The 19,605-nt window shown below is 41.5% G+C and overlaps 1 protein-coding gene and 1 pseudogene across 4 annotated transcripts; both read right to left on the bottom strand.

Annotated features, from left to right (window-relative positions):
* Window positions 1-3,272: 3,272 nt before the first annotated feature.
* Window positions 3,273-4,179, bottom strand: LOC148838599 (proteinase-activated receptor 3-like; annotated as a pseudogene).
* Window positions 4,180-6,971: 2,792 nt separating this feature from the next.
* On the bottom strand, window positions 6,972-19,045 carry LOC148838598 (proteinase-activated receptor 3-like). Of its 4 annotated transcripts, XM_088911080.1 has the most exons (4): window positions 18,975-19,045; window positions 17,967-18,041; window positions 15,614-15,679; window positions 6,972-10,480 (listed from the first exon to the last, which is right to left on the bottom strand). In XM_088911080.1, exon 4 carries the CDS (start codon window positions 10,466-10,468, stop codon window positions 9,563-9,565), a length of 906 nt encoding a protein of 301 aa, XP_088767206.1. In that variant the 5' UTR covers window positions 10,469-10,480; window positions 15,614-15,679; window positions 17,967-18,041; window positions 18,975-19,045; the 3' UTR covers window positions 6,972-9,562. The 4 variants fall into 4 exon arrangements, with proteins under 4 accessions (XP_088767206.1, XP_088767208.1, XP_088767210.1 ...); XM_088911082.1 differs by lacking the exons at window positions 17,967-18,041; window positions 18,975-19,045 and adding an exon at window positions 16,214-16,341; XM_088911084.1 differs by lacking the exons at window positions 17,967-18,041; window positions 18,975-19,045 and adding an exon at window positions 15,991-16,138.
* Window positions 19,046-19,605: the final 560 nt, after the last annotated feature.

Below are 19,605 nucleotides of genomic sequence, written 5' to 3'. Positions count from 1 at the left end.
AGAATTCCTGATCGGTCCCAAACCTGAGAACATCAGCCTCCTGCTTAGCACCAGACCAGTGGCTTCTCTTCAACAGCATGTTTCCCTCCTAGTAGCGCAGTCTCCCAGTCCAATTACACTGTATATCCAGACGACTGCACTCGCCTTCTCTTCAGTCCTGCTCACATCTGCCTGTTCAGTCTTGCTTACAGCTGCTGGCTCCTTTCACCGACTCTGTACTTCTTCGGCCATCTCCGGCAGTCTTTGAGCTCCACCTTCTGGGAATCTCAGCCAGCCTCCGGAGATCACCGAGCTCCTGCGTTTGGATTCCTAGCCTGTTTGTAAGACATGGGAGTCAGCTTCAGATTGACGCATCATGTAGGTCCAACAGAGCTCGATGAAGAGCTCCAGATCCTGGCCAGCCATGAGACAGCCCTGCAGGCACAGGAAGCCTGTGCTTTCAGAATTAAGGGGGCAGTATAGGACCTGCAAGGACTGATGGATCCCTGCCTCAGATGGAAAAGGCTGCTGCATGTATTCAGATATTATGAACCAGGCATAGCTGTTGCAGAGGGGATATTCTTTCTCATGCTTGTAAGCAAGGAAATAATGTATACCACCCATGCCTGGTCTGAGGGGAAGGATCATGGCTGAATAGCAAATATATCGCCATTCTGAGTTAGGAAGTTCTTACAGCCGTCTGGGTTCCCTTAATGGAGTTTATTTAACTAAAGTTCGGGAGGGATGACAACAACCACGCTCAATCATCCCCAGCCGTCAGCGATTAGCAATCACTTCCTTCGTCCTTCCTCCACCGAACGCTATAAATACCAAAAGCGATATCTCCCTCTCCCTCACATGCGATTTTTGCATCCCAACTCCACCTCTGCAGCTGCCCCTTGGTTACCTTGCGGGGGGGTCCAGGCATCCTCGTCCTGTGGCCAGGAGGTCGGCCCTCAGCCAAGCGGGTTAAGCCAAATATTCACTCCACAATAGTTCGCCATGCTTTGATTTTGGGGCGTTGTCATTCCTCGTGAATTAGGTGAGAGGAGAGAGTCTGAAATGGAGCAGAAGGCACCAAGGAGAGATGCAGAAACCTCAACAGGAAGTTCTGTACTTTGGCCATTGAAAGCTGATGGGGGACGAAGCATTCTTAGCCCTGTTCTGGGTGGGGCAGTTTGAGGAGCCAAATGATAAGCTGGTGTATGGGAATCTGCCTGACACCCTGGAAGCCCTGACAATGCTGGCCTTCCACCTGCACTCCTGCCTACAGGTGTGCTGACTGGAGAGGCAACAGAGGATCCCACCGGTAAACCCCGGAAGACCACTAGTGCCCATCCTTTCTGACACCACATCACCTGGGGGGCTGATGGTGAGCAGATGCAAGTGAGCAGGACCCAAGTATTCACTGCTGAGTGATTCTGTCACCATCACGAGAGTCTCTGTGACTATTGCAGCTGAAAGGGGCAGAGATCCTCACCCCGCACAGTGACTTATACTTCCAGCCACGAAGACCTGGAGAGCAACCTGCCAACCCCCTTATTGACCCCGGAGTGGTGAGGAACTTCCTTGACCTTAAGATTACCAAAAGATCTACCTGTCTTCCAAAATGTTATTAAAACCAATTTATGGAACTGTTGGACTTTATGAATGGTCCACTTGGAAAATATCCTGATATATTCCCACTGCCTCCTTCTGTGTCTGAGGACCTCTATGCAAACCTCTATGGGACCTCGAAAAATGCAAAACTCGAAAACTGTCAGTTCCACCAGATAGAGGTGGCACTCCTAGGATATATCCTCTCCTCCTTCAGCTTGCAGACGGACCCCGGCAAGACTTTGGCATTAAGGGACTGGTCCACTCCTACCACCCTCAAACAGGTCCAGCGCTTTGTGGGCTTCCCCAATTTCTACCACAGGTTTATTCTAAACTTCACCACAGTCGTGGCCCCTATCACAACTCTCACCAGAAAGAAGCCCAGCAAGGGCAGGTGGACCCCCCAGACACAGGGTGCCTTTGAGGAACTGAAGCACCACTTCACTTTAGCCCTGGTCCTTCACCACCAGGATCCCTCTGTGCCCTTCTTTGGCCCATGTAAGGAAATGGAAGGCACAAACGCCATCACCTGCTGGCTGGTCTTTCCCTGGTCATTAGGAAGGTGAATTCTCACAAGAGACTGCACACCATCTGGAGCAGACAGAACACACTCAGGCCAATTATCTCAACCCACCCTTCATACAATCAATGGGTGCCTCACTAATCATTCCTCATTATTTAAACCTTGTTTTCCACTGCGATGGTGCTCTGTCAGTGAGGTCCTTTCTGACAAACAGCAACACTCTCTCAGTACTGACCTGCATCTCTGAAAGATTCTCTCTGCCTGAAGAATTCCCGATCAGTCCCGAACCTGAGAACATCAGCCTCCTGCTCAGCACCAGAGCCTGTTTCCTTCCTAGTAGCGCAGTCTCCCAGTCCGATCCTGTCCAAACGGCTGTGTTCGCCTTCTCTTTAGTCCTGCTCACAACTGCCGGTTCACTTCACCGTTCTTCTTCGGCAGTCTCCAGTGGTCTCCAAACTCTAGCTCCAAGGCAGTCTCCACCATCCTCTGGAGATCACCAATCTCCTGCAATTGGATCCCTAGGCTGTCCGTAAAACGCAGCTGTCAACTACAGCTAACTGCATCAACGAAAATTAAGTAGGTAACTCCATTTACAGTCAACATAATTAAAGTAATACAACACTGCTAATAATGAAATACCATGGTCCAAATTAACCCAGAACCTTGATTCAATCCTTCATCATCATTCAAATGATGAATGACAAACCCAGTACTTATATCCCTTTGCTTCCACACCTCTGTATGCTTGACACTGACCTCTAGGCTTGTAATTTCCTACCTGTGGGAGAGGCAAGTGTTGATAACCTTAATACTTCAGATCATATGGCATTACATTTACATAACTTACCTTGTACGGTCAACAACATAAACATATAATATAAAAAATCTCTAGGCTAGCATGGGCAAAAACAAAATATTGTATAAAATGTCATTGAACACAATAAGATAATTAACATTTAGGGTTTAATAAGAGCATTAAGGATTTAGATTAATGAAGAGGGTAAGGTTTAAGGGTTCATTTCCAGGGTTAGATAAAGGTTCAGAACTAGAAGTTAGGGTCAAGGTGGAAATCCTTGTCTGAGATCCCAGAGTGTGCTGTGACCAGGAGTCATTGATTCTGCAAACTTGCATACATATGGCTGATGAAACTGTACTCTGCTAAACAATAAAGTTATTAATTGACTCTGTTGCTTTTCACAAAAGTATCGCTAACTGTATCAGTCAGGAAAACATGGCAATCTGACCATTCTCGACAAATAGAGCAGAGGCTGAACACTGCTGCTGAGGTCCATGAAGGCAAACGCAATGTGATGAACATAACACTTAAACACAAGAGGAGAGAAGTAGTTCTCGAAAGGGAAAAGAATGACAGGTGGGAAATAATGAAACACTATAATGGCCAGAATGATAAGGACCATGTTGAAGGCCTTCTTCTTCACAGGATGCATCTCATCCCTCTCTGGGCCAGACCTTTTCAGAGCCCAGAGGATGGAAAGGTTACAGAACACCATGATGGAAAAAATTGTAAGGATCATAACACTGAACACACGGTGAAAACCCTTCACTGCGCCCGCAGCGTAAGAAATGGCATAGCTAATGATAATGACCATCAGCACCTCCGCACAAATGATTCTGTGCTTCTGACCCCTGAACCTTGTGAAGGTGATGGGGTGCAGCACTGCTAGGTAGCGGTCCAGACAGATAAAAGTGAGCAACAGGGGAGAACCATCTTTTATACCGTACGCGACGGACTGGACTTGCCAGACGGTCGCGTGATTCAGCAGTAACCTGTTGAGCAGGTCAACAGGAGACATGAGGCAGAAGAAGGTGTCCAGGATGGCGAGGTTCAGGATGAAGATGTCAGAGGTGGAGAAGCTGGCTTTGTTCCTGCGTAGAAGCCACAGCACCATCAGGTTGGCTGGCAGTCCCAGGACGATGTTGATAGCCTGTGCGCTTATGAAGATCAAGGGTCCCGTGGGAATGACTTTGCACTCCTCGAAGAAACTCAACGGCTTGACTGTGGCGTTGGGCGTGTTGTAGTTGGGCAGAGAGCTTGAGTTGGTGTAGAGAGCAACTGCCATCGTTGTTGAACACTGAGAGATACAAACAGACATGCTTCGTCTTAAATCACAGCAAGATCACAGCAAGGTGGGAGCTTGAATAAGATCAGTGAATCATGACTAAAAAACTGAGCTGCGCAAGTAGTTCAGGTGTAACTTCAGGTGACACCTGAAGAAGCCTCCACAGACGATGATCTTCCTTTCTTCTCTTTTCGGCATGGAATAAACCTATGACTTGTTCCAACACATGAGTAGTCAAGGTCATACTCAAGATTTCTAATAGAGTGACCACTCTATGTCCTCTTAGAATAAAAGGTGCTGTTATTCAATTAGATGAAAATTGTTCTCTGGCACTTTACATTTTACACTTAAGCTTCTATTAGCTTTTGAGAACCCCATCAGTCAAAATCTCAAAACTTATCACAAGTGCAGGTTGGAAAAATTTTATCAGCCTGGAACTGCCTTGCCTTCCAGCTGGTTTTCACATGATTACTGTGTGATAATTTGTTTTCTATTTATTATCATACACAATGTGTATAAATTATATCAACAGCATAGTGGCAGTGCCCAGTGCTGGATTCTCAAATATACTTCAGAATTTGCAATGCAAAATGGCCAGTGCAAGTCTGAGGTTAAGCTACAGTATATGCCTTAGCATATACAGTATCTAAGTGTAGGCGCATCATTCATTTTTATACAGACGTGCATTTCACTTCAGTACAAGATTTAATTAAGCGCTATGAAAAACATTTTCCCTTGACCACCGATGCCCTGCGCATGGAAATGTGCTTGTGCAAGAATTGGTGTCAGATTGCATGCACAAGGCTAAAACAGATAGCAAACAAAACAGCTTTAAATAAACTGTTTTTTAAATAAATAAAGCTTTTACAATTTCTAAGAGACCATGCAAACATACCTGCCTCAGATTAAGTGTTTTGCTGTAAAAGAAAAGAGATTACCATGTTCATGTTTCCATTATCAGTGAACCATGGTGAATGGTGAGTCTATAGATTTTGGAGGACGTAAATAAAAAATCAAAGCTATTCTTTTAAAATAGCAATACTTTCAGGTTCAGTACTGCTCTCATCTACCATTTTTAAAGGCATTAACAGACAGAGGCTGCAGTCTAATTGACATAAACTAAATCAAAGAGAGATTTGAAAGTAATGTAATGATTGATAAGGTGTCTGGATCTGCATTCTGTTGAAGTAATCAATAATACCAGTATATGGGCTAAGAGAACGATAAGAGTTCTCTTAAAAACAATCATGAATGTTGAATAGATATTTGGGACTGTGGGAATGAAATCACAATATTGTGTATAAAATTATTATATAAGCAGCATTAGTGCCAAGCAATGGCTATCAAAAAAGTCAAGGAGTCTGACATAAGTCATAAAGCTCAAACTATAGGACATAAATTACAACTATTGCAACTAAAGGCTGCTTGTCCTTCAATGTGCCTTTTAATTCTTTTTTCAGTTTAATAAGAAAGAACTCTTCAACTTAAATATTTTGTATTTCACAAGATGAAATGATTCCAGCATGTATAGATTCCAAAGAAAACATGTACAGATTTGTTCCACTGTACATTTATAAAATCCAATGCATTACTTTTGCAATAAATTAGTGTTTCATTTCCTTAGTGTTTTTAGATAGTATTTTTTGGTTCTAAACTATTGTGGTCTTTAATGAAGAAGATGGCAGTAGCTAGGTGCAGCTTCTAAAGCTTCTAATGTCAACACTGCTTCTTAGTCTGCAGTTGTAGTCATACTGCTTAGTATTTAAATGCAATGCATAACAATCACAAATCAAAATAGACTGATCTTACCTGTGCAAATTCAGTGTTTTCATTCAGTGTCTTTGTTCTTCTTGTGTGGTGCTCTTGAGCTTGCTGTGTTGAGTGTCTTGCAGCCTGAAATGTGTTGTATCCTGTAGGAATCTTGTTCAAGACACTGTACTTTGTTCGCTTGGAAATAGGTATTGTAGGGGAGCCTAGTCAAACTCTCCAGAGGGCATGAAGGAAGGGCATCTTCACCCAATCCAATCAGAAGCTGGTAGAGAGAACTATACCACTTCCAATCACAAATTAGAATTAGCCTGAATCTTTTTTTTTTAATATAAGCTCTCCAAGGCATTCAGGTATATGGAATATTAATCATATATTCATTAAAACATCCAGGGGGAGACTCAGTATGAAAAAATATGGGAAAATGGCATGGTCATAAGTATGAAAAGGGGCATACGTCACACAATGTTCCGTCGGAAAATGTGTTTTTCTGGCACCCACGTCTCCCTCCAATCCACTTTTACAAGTGATGCAATAGAGAGGTCATTGGAGAACAAACGAAATTCGCTGTAAACAAAGTGATGCAAGAGACCAGGTGTACAAAACTGAAATTCGGTGTAATACAGTTTAAGGTGTTACGTGCAAGAGGGAAAATGTTTTTTCTAACCCAATTTGCTCAGGAGGCCATAAGCACGCCCTCCTAGGTTAGAAACGTGGAGGGACTACTGGCGACTGGGGATCATAACATGTTGTCCTCTGAACCTTAGTGGATGTCCTGTCATTTGGGGGTGTACAGTTTTCAGAAGATTGATGGTGAAAGAGTAAGAGAGTATTCAAGACAGGAGTAACGAGAGAAACACGGAGAGAACAGATGGTCACAATTCCTGGACACAGAGATACCTGGACATAGTGTATCTAGTTTACATGTAACATATAGACACCAAAAAAGTCTCTGCTGCTGCCAGAATGGTTTAACAGAGAAGAAGAAAAACAACAGGTCAAAGAAATAGCACAAACACTGTAATCAGACACAAAAGGTTTTTAACTTCGCAGGAGAAAGTAACGTGTAACATCGCTGCTGGTGATCAAACTAACTTAAAGGAGATTTCCAGTACCACCACAGCTACAGGAATAAAAAAGTGAACAGACAGTGGGGGGATTAATTAAATTATATGCTCACAGTACTCATCTGAAGTTTAATAGACATGATGATCCCCTTTTGGCACAATTGTGACTTGACAATGAGAATCACCTGCAATGCTACAGTACATTCAAAAAGCGATCAACAACATTCATACAGTATTTTAGCACACACTGAAAAGATGCATGGTGCAAATATTATAGTAGAAACAAAAGGGTGATTCAAAACAGACAGATCAAACTCATAAACCTGACAAGTGATCAGAAATAGGAATTAATATGTTTACCAACATATTAATTCCTAAAAGTACTTGTGATTATGAGTGCTATTTGCATGATCTCAAAGTTTAGTGAAAACACAATAAACCCAATCTTGGCACTGTTGCATTTTGACTTATTATTTTGACAGTGACTCTAGACCTTTCCACTGCGTGCTTTGCAGATTAAAATGGTGCTTCTGGAGTTTCACTGACAATGAAAATAGGTGACAGAAACATGTAATCTGTTAAGATTGCAGTTATTTATCTGTATAACAGTCAGTTGGTTTTGGAAAGATTATGTGTGGTATTAAGTGTTGTATAATTGAAGAAAATACATCCAGAATCAGTAGAAATAGGACTGCAGCCTTCCAAAAATATTTAGTTTGAATCGGAGAACATATTCAGGAGAAAAATAAATTAAAGTTTAGAAAGTAATGGTCTCTGTTGCATTAATAGAACAATTAGTAAAACAAAATAAGGAGAAAGAAAGCACTCTACAGGGAAACTAAAAAGGAGCAAGATCCAATGATAGAGAACAGAGTGTGCTGAATTACAACCACGGGTCAAAAAGACTTTAGAATGGCCAAGAGAGACATAATTCTCTTAAATAATTAGATGATTTTGAAGATGACAGAGAAATATCTGAAATAGTATTTAACACAGCTGTTTTCTGAAGAGGAAATTAAATCAGCAAAGCAGGGGCTGAAGCACTTCGTGACTTAATAAACTTTAACCTGCGGCTTTAGATGGTTTTGAACCAGTTATACAAGAGGAAATGATGGATGTTATTGGATGGTCCTTTCTAGAGCCCCCCCAGCCCATTCTCAAGGTGGATAAATTCCTGAAACTGATGTTTGTGGGCATGAAAATTAATGCATGCATTCTCATTGATAACTGAATGAAGGATAGAAAACAGAAAGAATATTGCCAGGCAACATATGTACAGTAAAAGGGGAACTGTAGCCCTCCAAAGTCTAAAGCTATTTCTTCTTTCAAGTTGGTTTTTAATGTTTTTGTTTTAATTTAATGTTTTAATTTTTTTAAGGTCTCCATGGGGTCACTCATTACTCTACCACCCCACAGCCCATTCTAAAGACTTTTTTGTCCCATTTGAGTGTTAAACTTTATCTATATACTGTATGTCTGTTCTTTTGACATCATTTTCCATGACTTTCCTCCTGTCTGACAGAGACACACTGTTCCAGACTGTTTCTTTATTTACAGCTTTTAACACTTAAATACAGCTGCACACAACATATTTGAAACAAACAAAGAAACACACAAATAAATAAAGTGACCACATGAAATATAAAGGAAGTGCAAATCTCTTTCTCAAAACTCATGGTATGTCATGAGCACCCTATTTCATAGGAGCATCACAGGGTAATGCAAGGAAGCCTGTAAGAAACTGAGACACTGTAGATAGATCATTGAAACTAAACATAGATAATGAGTTTCAATCACATACAATACTTTAATATTATGAATGTAATTATGTATTATGTAATTTTGCATTTCTTTGTCCTGTTTTAGGTCAAAACAGAAAAGCTGCTGAATAACAGACTCCAAAGTCTAGAGTTAGTAATCACCTTATCTAGTCTGGCCACCTTGAATGAAAATGAAGAAAGTACAGCCATTTACAGCCAATATTATTAAAATAATACAACACTGGCAAAAATGAAGTCCCATGGTCCAAATGAAACCATAACCTTGCCTCACTCATTAAACATACTGTAAATGACAAACCGAGTCCTTTATAGCCCTCTGGTTCCACAATTCTGTATACTTGACACTGATCTCTAGGCTTGTAATTTCCTACCTGTGGGAGCGGTAAGTGTTAATAAACTTAATACTTGGGATGATATAGCATAGCATTTACATACCTTGTATAGTCAACAATATAAATATACTCAGTATAATATAAAAATCTCTGTGTTGGCATTGGCAAAAACTGAACATTGATGTGAAAAATGTTAAACACAGTAAGGGGGTTAGGATTTAGGATTTAATTAGAGTGTTAAGGATTTAGATTAATGCAGAGGGTAAGGTTTAAGGGTTCGATTCCTGGGTTAGGTTAAGGTTCAGAGCTAGAAGTTAGGGTCAAGGTGGAAATCCTTGTCTGAAATCCCAGATTGTGCTGTGACCAGGAGTCACTGATTCTGCAAACTTGCATACATATGGCTGATGAAACTGTACTCTGTTGAGAAATAAAGTTATTAATTGACTGTGATGCTTTTCGCAGAAGTGTCACTAACTGTATCAGTCGGGAAACAAGGCAATCTGACCATTCTTGACAGATAGAGCAGAGGCTGAACACTGCTGCTGAGGTCCATGAAGGCAAACGCAATGTGATGAACATAACACTTAAACACAAGAGGAGAGAAGTAGTTCTGGAAAGGGAAAAGAATGACAGGTGGGAAATAATGAAACACTATGATAGCCAGAATGATAAGGACCATGTTGAAGGCCTTCTTCTTCACAGGATGCATCTCATCCCTCCCTGGTCCAGACCTTTTCAGAGCCCAGAGGATGGAAAGGTTACAGAACACCATGATGGAAAAAATTGTAAGGATCATAATACTGAACACACGGTGAAAGTCCTTCACTGCGCCCGCAGCGTAAGAAATGGCATAGCTAATGATAATGACCATCAGCACCTCCGCACAAATGATTCTGTGCTTCTGACCCCTGAACCTTGTGAAGGTGATGGGGTGCAGCACTGCTAGGTAGCGGTCCAGACAGATACAAGTGAGCAACAGGGGAGAACCATCTTTTATACCGTACGCGACGGACTGGACTTGCCAGACGGTCGCGTGATTCAGCAGTAACCTGTTGAGCAGGTCAACAGGAGACATGAGGCAGAAGAAGGTGTCCAAGATGGCGAGGTTCAGGATGAAGATGTCCGAGGTAGTGAAATCGGCTTTGTTCCTGCGTAGAAGCCACAGCACCATCACGTTGGCTGGCAGTCCCAGGACGATGTTGATAGCCTGTGCGCTGACGTATATCATAGGTCCCGCGGGGATGACTTTGCACTCCTCGAAGAAACTCGGCGGCTGGACTGTGGCGTTGGGCATGTTGTAGTTGGGGAGAGGGCTTGAGTTGGTGTAGAGAGCGTCTACCATCTTTGCTGAACACTAAGAGGCACAAACAGACATGGTTAGTCTTAAATCACAGCATACAGAGCTTGAATTCAGTGAATCATGACTGAAAAACTGAGCTGCACAACCCATAAGTAACCAAGGTCAAAATCAACGTTTCTAAGTGGGAGACCACTACGTAAAATGATTTTTTTTCACCTGCAATAAAATATGCTTTTGTTTAATACATTTAATTAAAACTACTCTCTGGTACTTTATATTTCACATTTAAGTTTCTATTAGCCTCTGGGAACACCATCAGTCAAAACCTCAACACTTATTTCATGTGCAGGTTGGAAAAATTGTATCGGCTTGGAACTGCCTTGCCTTCTAGCTGGTTTTCACAACGATTACAGCCTGAGAATTTGTTTTCTGTTTGGTATCATACAGTTTTCATCAAACTCATCAACAACATACTGATGCTCAATGCTGGATTCTCAAATACACTTCAGAGTTTGCGATGCAAATTGGCCACTGCAAGTCTGAGGTCAAGCTATGTGCCCCAGCAAATGTCTGAGTGTTTATCTCTCAGTTTTATACAGAAGTGCATTTTGCTTACGATTTACCTAAGTGCTGTAAAAAAACATGTCACCCTCACCACCAATGCCCTGGGCATGAAAATGTGCTTGTGTAGGAGCAGGTGTCACTTTGCATGTACAGTACAAGGCATAATCAGACTGCAAGTGAATAGTTGCTAAGCCGTGCATCAAGGTATCCATCCAACGTGTTAACTAGTTTAGTTTACCCATTCATACATCACTTCATTAATCACTCACTTACAAAAAGCGATTTCTGACACTTCAGAGATGTAACATCCTTCCTGGACAAAGTGACAGCAATGAATGACAAAGAAACCCACTGCACTTCCGATGGCTTGTACATTGTAAAGGCTTTTTTCCCATGTTGTTCCGACTGAGCTGTACATACACAGTGATTCACACACAAAGCAAGGATGTAGCATGAGTCATGGTAACAAGAATGATCTAAGTTCTGAACTGACCTAATATGTGTGACTACCAAGACCTACGGATTACAAAACATCCTCATGCTCTTACGCAGATTTCTGCTCTCTTACATTGTAAGGGTCATGTGTTTCAGCAGCACAAATATGAGTAATGACAACACGCTACTGTTCCAGTCAACTTCTAATGACAGGATTGCACTCCACACCTTGCAGCATTTATTTAACGCTTCAAAGCACATTTTAGGATTTACAGCAGAGTTTTTTTCATTAGTATTAGAATTGCATCCATTTTTGGTATTTTCATGTTTGCGTACACACAAAGAAGCCTAAGATCGCCGAAGTCAGTTCCATTGCTTTGTCAAACTAATGAAAATCAGTAACCTGAGTATTTCCCACCAGTGGGGGAATTCTGACCTGACCAGCACTTAGCAGTAACAGGTAAAGTGTGGTAGCAGTGCGGACTGCAGAGGACAGGGCTCACGACTTCTAATTGATGTGTAATCTGACCGTTGCTGGTCTCCCACATGTGCTTGGGCAACTGCCATATGTTCCAGAAGCCAGCAGAGCCCTGGGCGATGGCTGTCCAGTGATGCCACTGATGGCAATCTCTAGGATAAAAGCCCATTGTTTTTTGTTGCTTGAGTTAACAGGAGGTATACATCGAAATGGAAAATCGTTACCTCCCCTTTGATTTTATGAAGAGATGCTGATATTTCGACTGCTTGATGTATTAACGTCATAAAATGAAGCATTTCTTTAATGTGTTCTAAGCATACTGTTACATAACTATATTCCTTGTTCGGAATGGCTTCCTTGTTTCCCAGAGGATATTATGTCCTTTTTTCTTAATTTACAACACTTACTAGCAGTAGTACTGTAGGTATAGCTGAGTACTTACAATGGTTTATGTTCATTTATTAAAGTTGTGCACCAATCTTATGTACGTACTGTATAAGCAATAAATGAATTTCTTAGGTCTGTTTAAGGAAATGTAGAAAATTGCAGTATATTATAAAAAAAATTGTAACTTAATAGCCTATAACACAATTTTAGTCATGTTGCTGAGGTATTTCAAGATTTACATCACAGCTACACAGCTTGTGGCTTCTACACAGTTACAGCAGTTTAAGAGGTTACATACTGTAACAACTGATCTCTAAAACTGATCATCTCCAATAGGCACAGGAGCCTCTGTCACGTTCTCTAAACTAAAGGTGAGGCGTTAAAAAAGTAAAATTGGCAGTAAATTTTTACTAGTTTAAACTTGCTATTGCACATTTAATAAGCATTACGGAATTGTCTTTTCTATTATAAAGTTAATCGTATAAAGTATGCTTTGTGTATTTTATGATTGGAGCAGTTAGACCAGTTAGGCTTTATGTTGAAAGACTCTTAAATGTCCTAACTTCCATACCACAAAAAATGCATAAAGTATATATGTTCTGTGTATCTACATGACAACAAAATACTCCTTCATTAGATTAGGCATATTTTACCAAAAAAAGTGGAAGTAATTTGAGCGAGTTTCTGTCACGAACCGCACCCGAGCACTTAAACGCCACCGCATTCCCATGAGCTCCTCTCACCGTAAACATCCCGCGCACTAATTAATCAATTATCAATCCACACTCTTCCCTATTTATACCCTCTCGGTCTCCGCTCACTATTGAGCTTCCCTCTTCCGAGCTCAACCCTCGCTGTACCTTTTTGGGGAAAGAACACTTTAAACCTAATCGTCTTTTGGCTCTCGAAACCCCTTGCTCAATCCCTTGCCTATGGCATTGCTTTCCGTTTTTAGGACTTCGCATAGTGACCTAACCAGACGTTTCACTGCAACCCCTGACAGTTTCCTTCTGGATGAAGGCGAAAGTGCTTGTATTTGTTTGTTATGTAAAAACAGCTGGCAGCTGGAGATCTATTTGCATGCAACTCTTCTCCTCTCAGGTGACTGTACAGTCCTGCATTAAGTCCATAATATTGGAGTCTTTGCTCGCAAGAAGGTTCTCTTACCTGCTAGAACTGCAGCTTTCCTTGGGCGTCCAGTTCCTTCTTGTTCGGTGGTACTGTATGTCTTAATTATAGATTTCAGCACTTCAGATGTCCTTGATTTTGCCTTGGGGCCATTTCCTTGCAGCCAATGGCAACTGCTCTTTCTGACTGTGAATCCAGGTCCTTTGTCTTGACCATTAATATCCTGCAATAGGAAGGCGTGGTGTTCCTTGTTGCACAGTTAGGGCTTCTGACATAAAAATGTGCATGCTTTCGAAATGAAATCAGAGAGGGAAGGAACTGTCATTGCCACACAAACTCTGCTCAAAACACTGCAATGCAATTTCAGCTGGCTAACCAGGAAATACTGACTTCTCCTTTATGTCAATACAATCAGCAGCAAAAGTCATACTCAGGAGTGTTGATTCAAGCCCCTGAAAGGTGTTCACAAAGTCAGCCACGATGACATCTTCGAGACCAGAACTGCTTCAGTTTGGGATGAGTTCCTTAGCCGTCTTCTCGACAGTCGTGATCACTACACAGCACGGCAACTAAACAAGCAAGCTGTAAAAGTCCTGTCTCCTTCGTGAGCTCTTTTATGTTCTTTGATGAAATCCTCCTGGCACCAGCATCAAGCTTATATTCTTCTCTTCATTGTTGACATTTTTATAAAATAAGGTCCTTGCTCAGGAGTACCACAGTAGTGTCCAACTCATGAACTCCACCTTCACATCCGACAGCTCTTACAAGTATTTTTACATACAGTACATCATTTAGCCTAGGTGTCTTAGAAACTCCCACAGCAAAACTGTTTTTTGGAAAGAAGCATTCTGAATGGAATGAAAACAGCTGTCAGAAACGGGTTTGTGTTCTCATAAGAAGCAGCTGTTGGGTAGAATATTCAGATCCGTTTTTTAAAGAATATATTTACATAGTTGCAAACCCCTGTCATTTTTAGATATTTTATTAAAACCTTTTTGGCAAAAAACATTGACTTGTTCTGAAGTAGTGCAGCCCTTTATTTAAAAATGCTTCCTTTTTAACATTTAAATGAACTTCCTGTTAGTTTCCAGTTATGTCTTGCAATCTGCTTGCCCCTTTTCAGAGTCTGCATTTTTATAGCGCACTAGAGACCATGTTGAAACATTTATTAAAGCTGATTGCTTTGTCCAAAGTCCACTTTGTTACTAGACCAGAGGTAGTGTCTCCCCTTTGCTTGATGAGCGTAGAGGGATCACCTGTTTATTTAGTAATGAGCAATGATTTATGGCATCCTGGCTGTGGTGTAAGTTTTGAAAAGGCGAAGAAAACAATTTGAATTTTTCAAGCACTCACATGTCTTGGGTAGGGTAAAATAAGCAAACGAATGTTATCATCTTCCTGTTTTTTTAAAGGCCACTTTTTATTATGTGTTTTATTATGGTTGAGATAATACCTCCAATGGTTCCATGGCTCTGTTGGTTGAGTACCTTAATAACACTTTGCTATGAAGTAATGATTAGTCACAAGAAAAGATCCGGCATTTCCTGGCTTTGTGCCCTTCTTATATCCATTAATAGTCAAACTATTAAAAACTGAAACCAAATCGTGGGTTGGCTTGACATCCTTTTCTTCAAAAGCGAATTTGAGCAATGAGAAAAAGCCTCATACTGAGCCTTTATACCAAATTACTGTTGCTATGTCAAACACTATGACTTGTTGTGAAGACTTGTGTTATGTTCAGGTAAAGTATTTAAAAATAATTATGAATGTTGGTACTATCAGGCTGTGTATCTCTCTCAGGAGTAAGATGGGATCAATATAAAACAAGTAAATGTGTTACTAAGTCCTCATAGAACACATCTATTGGAACATTTTGCTGGTGCCCTAAAGTGAAGTTTTACAAGGATTCACAAGAGACACTTCTGCACCAATCCCTTCTGCATGATATGTTAACATATCTGACCACTTTGTTATTCGGCTATGAATTCATCCAGCTAGAACACACTCAAAGTAAATATTTTCAGCTTGACCCCGAAATGTACAAAAGGCAATGGACAACTGAGACTGCCACAAATAATCTCAGAGACATCACCACCACTGAGTCAACATCCACAGGTACTGTAGCAGCTCTTTACAAAATGTATAGCAAGTCATTTCAAAGAGTGTGCACGCCTATAAGTCACACCGAATCTTACCTTCTTGGCAGCTTTTCAGGAAGACGACCCCGTAATTATGCCCACCGCCTCTATCAGGTTCTGACACTGGTGAGAAACAAGAGAGATGAGCAAAGTCAAATCGGACCGGCTTCCTGAATCACAGACTTATAACAATGCTGACAGAAGAGGTGAAGCAATACATTGTACGACTGGCTGATTGCCTGGAGGGAGAAGGGAGTTAATTGCGCTCAGCAGAGGGGAGTTCCATGTGCTGAGCAGGGCGGCAAACAGGGGATCGACAGGACTCGGCTCCTCACTGTGGCACATTTCCCAACACCTCAAAACGATCAGCACCGTGCCGCGTGTTCATTCAGGATCCTGCCCGGTCACGCTGCGACTCTTCAGCAAACCCTCACCCTGAACTGAACCGGCTTCTCCTACAGTATCTCCCCTTTGACTCAGAGGTTCAGAGGCAGCGGGCGAGAAGATAAGGGGAGTGACCACCAGGCTGCGACAGCTGTGGAGCCTGACTGACACCATCGGCACTGCTTCACAGACTCCCGCAGTGCAGAAGCATCTGCAGGAAAGGACTAAGAGCTGTAAGGTGCATAAAGACAGAAGACCTATAAAGTTACTCACAAGTTTGGAGAAGGAGAAGAGCGATGAGCAATATTGTTTTGAGGAAGGCAGGATGACAGTGTGAAGGAGGGCTGTGAGTTCTTATAATAAGAGAGTGAATGAGGAAGTGGGCTCCAATCTAGGAGCAAAGCTAAAGCATGTTCAAACAATCCCCAACACACAGCATGCAACAGACATGCCAGGGGTCGCTACAACAGCAGCTGAAACTGACTGGAGAATTGCACGTGTGGTACAAAGAGAGACAGAACGGCAGGCACCTACATGCCAGTCTCACCTGTGCTGTACCTCTCCTATTAGGTAAATGTTCATTAGGGCAAAAGTGGGATAATTATTTTAGGTGGCCAAAAAGTTATAGTCAAAAGTAAAAACATGTATTCATATTTTTTGAGAGGGCGTAATTATTAGAGGTGGTCTACAGGCTTAGGACTGTGTTCATTACCTTGATTACAAACACATAGAAAGGTTTTGATGGAGTCCCATTTACAAGGACGAGTCTGAATGATGTGGAAACTAAAGGTAAAGAAGGAGATTGATGAACAGGGACTAGACAGTGCTGAGGCTGAGAAATGCAGCCAAAGTGGGGTGTTGTAATTAGGACCACTAGTCTTCCTAATTTATTTCAATGTCAGTCTAAATGCGTGTTTTAAAAACAGAAAAACATTCTTGGTTGGATTAAGAATTTACATCGAGTAAAGGACAGACATTTAATCTTTATTATACAATGGGTGTTTGTGTTAATGCATAATGCTTTATCTATAATTCATCCAATACCCTTTACAATAATAATAATAATCCTAATAATCCCCATCTATGAATTGGCTTCATTACTCTGTTCTCCCCACTGAGAGCTGGTGTGTGGGGAGGGTACTAGCGCACTATGGCTGCTGTCCCATCATCTAGATGGGGCTGCACACTGGTGGTGGTGGAGGGGATCCCCATCATCTGTAAAGCGCTTTGAGTGGAGTGTCCAGAAAAGCGCTATATAAGTGTAAGCAATTATTAGCAATTATTTACAAATTGAAAGACTGTTACTCATTTTCAACATGCAAAACTGAAGCCTCTCAATTCCTAAGTATAAGATAAAAGGCTATTTAGGAACAAGTAAAGGTTTATTCCAGGCTGAAAAGAGAAGAGAAGAAACACAACGTTTCTCTGGCTGTGAGAAAGAGGAAAGTCAGCAACTGATAAAGCAAAAGAGAACAGCAGCCAGGAGTGTAGGGGAGGCAGGAGCAGGGGGAGGCGGAGTAGACACTCAGGTGGCGCGAAGTCGAGAGAGGAGGTGAGGAGAGGTGTGAAGTTGAAACTTGCAAATGAATGGAGAGGACTGGAAAGAAACGAGTCTGTCGTTGAGAGAAGGGGGAAGGTGTGATCCTAAGATCCCACCTCCTCTCCACTCCTGGATTTGGGTCTCCTTTGCTTTATCAGCTGCTGACTTTCCTCTTTCTCACACCTGAAGAAGGCTGCACAGCCGAAACATTGTGTTTCCTTTCTTCTCTTTTCAGCACGGAATAAACCTTTACTTGTTCCTTTGCAGCCTACGCATGCTGACACAGCTACCTGCTTAAACTACTAAAAGGCTATTTAGCCCATTTACCTGTTCTCTTGCTTTACTCGTTGCGATTTGAATAGAGGGTCTCACTGTGCCATTTTTTAAAGGAAGGTAGGTCATCAGTTTTGAGAACAACAGTTTTGTGTACCTTCTTCCATACATTGTATAAAAGCACTTCTTGTTCTTGTTTTTTACAGCACTTACCATGGCCACAGGGAAACAGATCCTTTCCTTTTTGTGCAGGATTTTCACGTCAAATGATGTAAAAGTTTTACCTCTCTAAATGAGAAGCAGACATTAATAACAAGTACATAACTGTATGCTTTTATTAATATCAACCACGTAATATCTGTCTCTCAAATATTCAGAAGATTTTTAAGCAGTCATAGAACGCATAATATAAAATAGTGTATAAATGTGTTTGTCAATTATAGCACCAGTGTGGACTAGCAGAACCTAAATATGGAGAAATCTACAAAAACAGCTTTATAAGACTAGCTTACATTAGTGATCTTGATGGCAATATAATGCAACAAAATCTCAAACTACACTAGTAACATTAGTAACACAAAGTTATCCAGGCATATTCAACAGACAGCAGATGACGTCGCATGAAAATGAATGTGAAATCCTATATACCAGGCACATAATATAACAAGTGAAATAGAAGAGGCTGGGCTGTTTTTGATCAATACTTTTGAGGTAAATGCACATCGAGATTCTAAAGTGTTTCATGGAGTCTAACTACCTCGAGTGGAGAAATGATAAACTATGCCAGGTTGTGCTAGTTAAACCGTTAAATTCAGACAGGCATTTATATAATTGTATGAGGAACCACTCGAATAATTTAGTGAGTAAAACAGAAACCGTTCAATATAGTTTAGAAAACAGAAGTGGCTTCTTTAGGTTGGCAAAAAAAACTTAAGGTTTTATTTAGTGGCTGACACATTTCTCAAAGCAAATAACAGTTTTGCAGTCTTTGCACGGCTGCACACTTTACAAACTCATGAAGTGCCCCGTACAAGGGATTAACAGTAGTGCCCACTGTAACTTCCACATTTCCCCGTAAGAAAGGCTGACCGTTCTTGTGCAAACTCCTCAATAAACTTGGCCAGGTTTCAATAAACACACGTATTTTATTCAAATTCGCGATGGTTTCGATGACAAAACAAAAATCAGAAGTTTTCTACCATACCAAACTAGCCCACAAACCTTGGATAAACTAAACAGAAGCACGTCAGAAACCGTCCAGCTCTCGTTTTCTATCGTCCACCGCCACTGAAGCTTCTAGAATTTACGCAAATAAACATCAGTGATTGGTTAACAATCTTAAAGGCATACACGCAATTGCGTAATAAAACAACGTGATTTTCAAATAGCGGAACATCAACATATTTTTTACTACGTACTTCCAGGATTGTTTTAAAAAGAATATAACCAAAAATTAAAACACCACATGGCTCCTACACCTACTTAGAAATTTGAACCCACTTAAAAATATTTCCTCTAAGTTTTCATTTTGCTGCTTGCATACAATAATACATACTGTAACGCAACGGGGGCTCAGGCGGGCGCCCTTGTCACATTAGGTCGGCCCCCCACCGTCGGGGGCTCGAACCCAGGACTCCCGCGTCGCTCAGCAGGGACCCAGCCCGGTGAGCTAAAGAGAGATCTTTCTACAGCCCAGTAGCTGTAGTCCTGCTATCACAGGGAAGGGCGGTGACGTCACCTGGTCTGGTAAGCCGGCTCTTACACAGTACCTGTCGGCCGTAAGCGTTACAATACTTTTATATTGTAACGCATACGGCCGACATCAGAGGTTGTTCGGCGTGGTGACGTCACC

This window comes from Atractosteus spatula, chromosome 3 (assembly GCF_055471065.1).
Source record: "Atractosteus spatula isolate fAtrSpa1 chromosome 3, fAtrSpa1.hap1, whole genome shotgun sequence".
NCBI classification, from domain to species: domain Eukaryota; kingdom Metazoa; phylum Chordata; class Actinopteri; order Semionotiformes; family Lepisosteidae; genus Atractosteus; species Atractosteus spatula.
The sequence above is the reverse complement of the archived record's forward strand: the minus strand, read 5'-3'. Positions and strand labels throughout refer to the sequence as shown.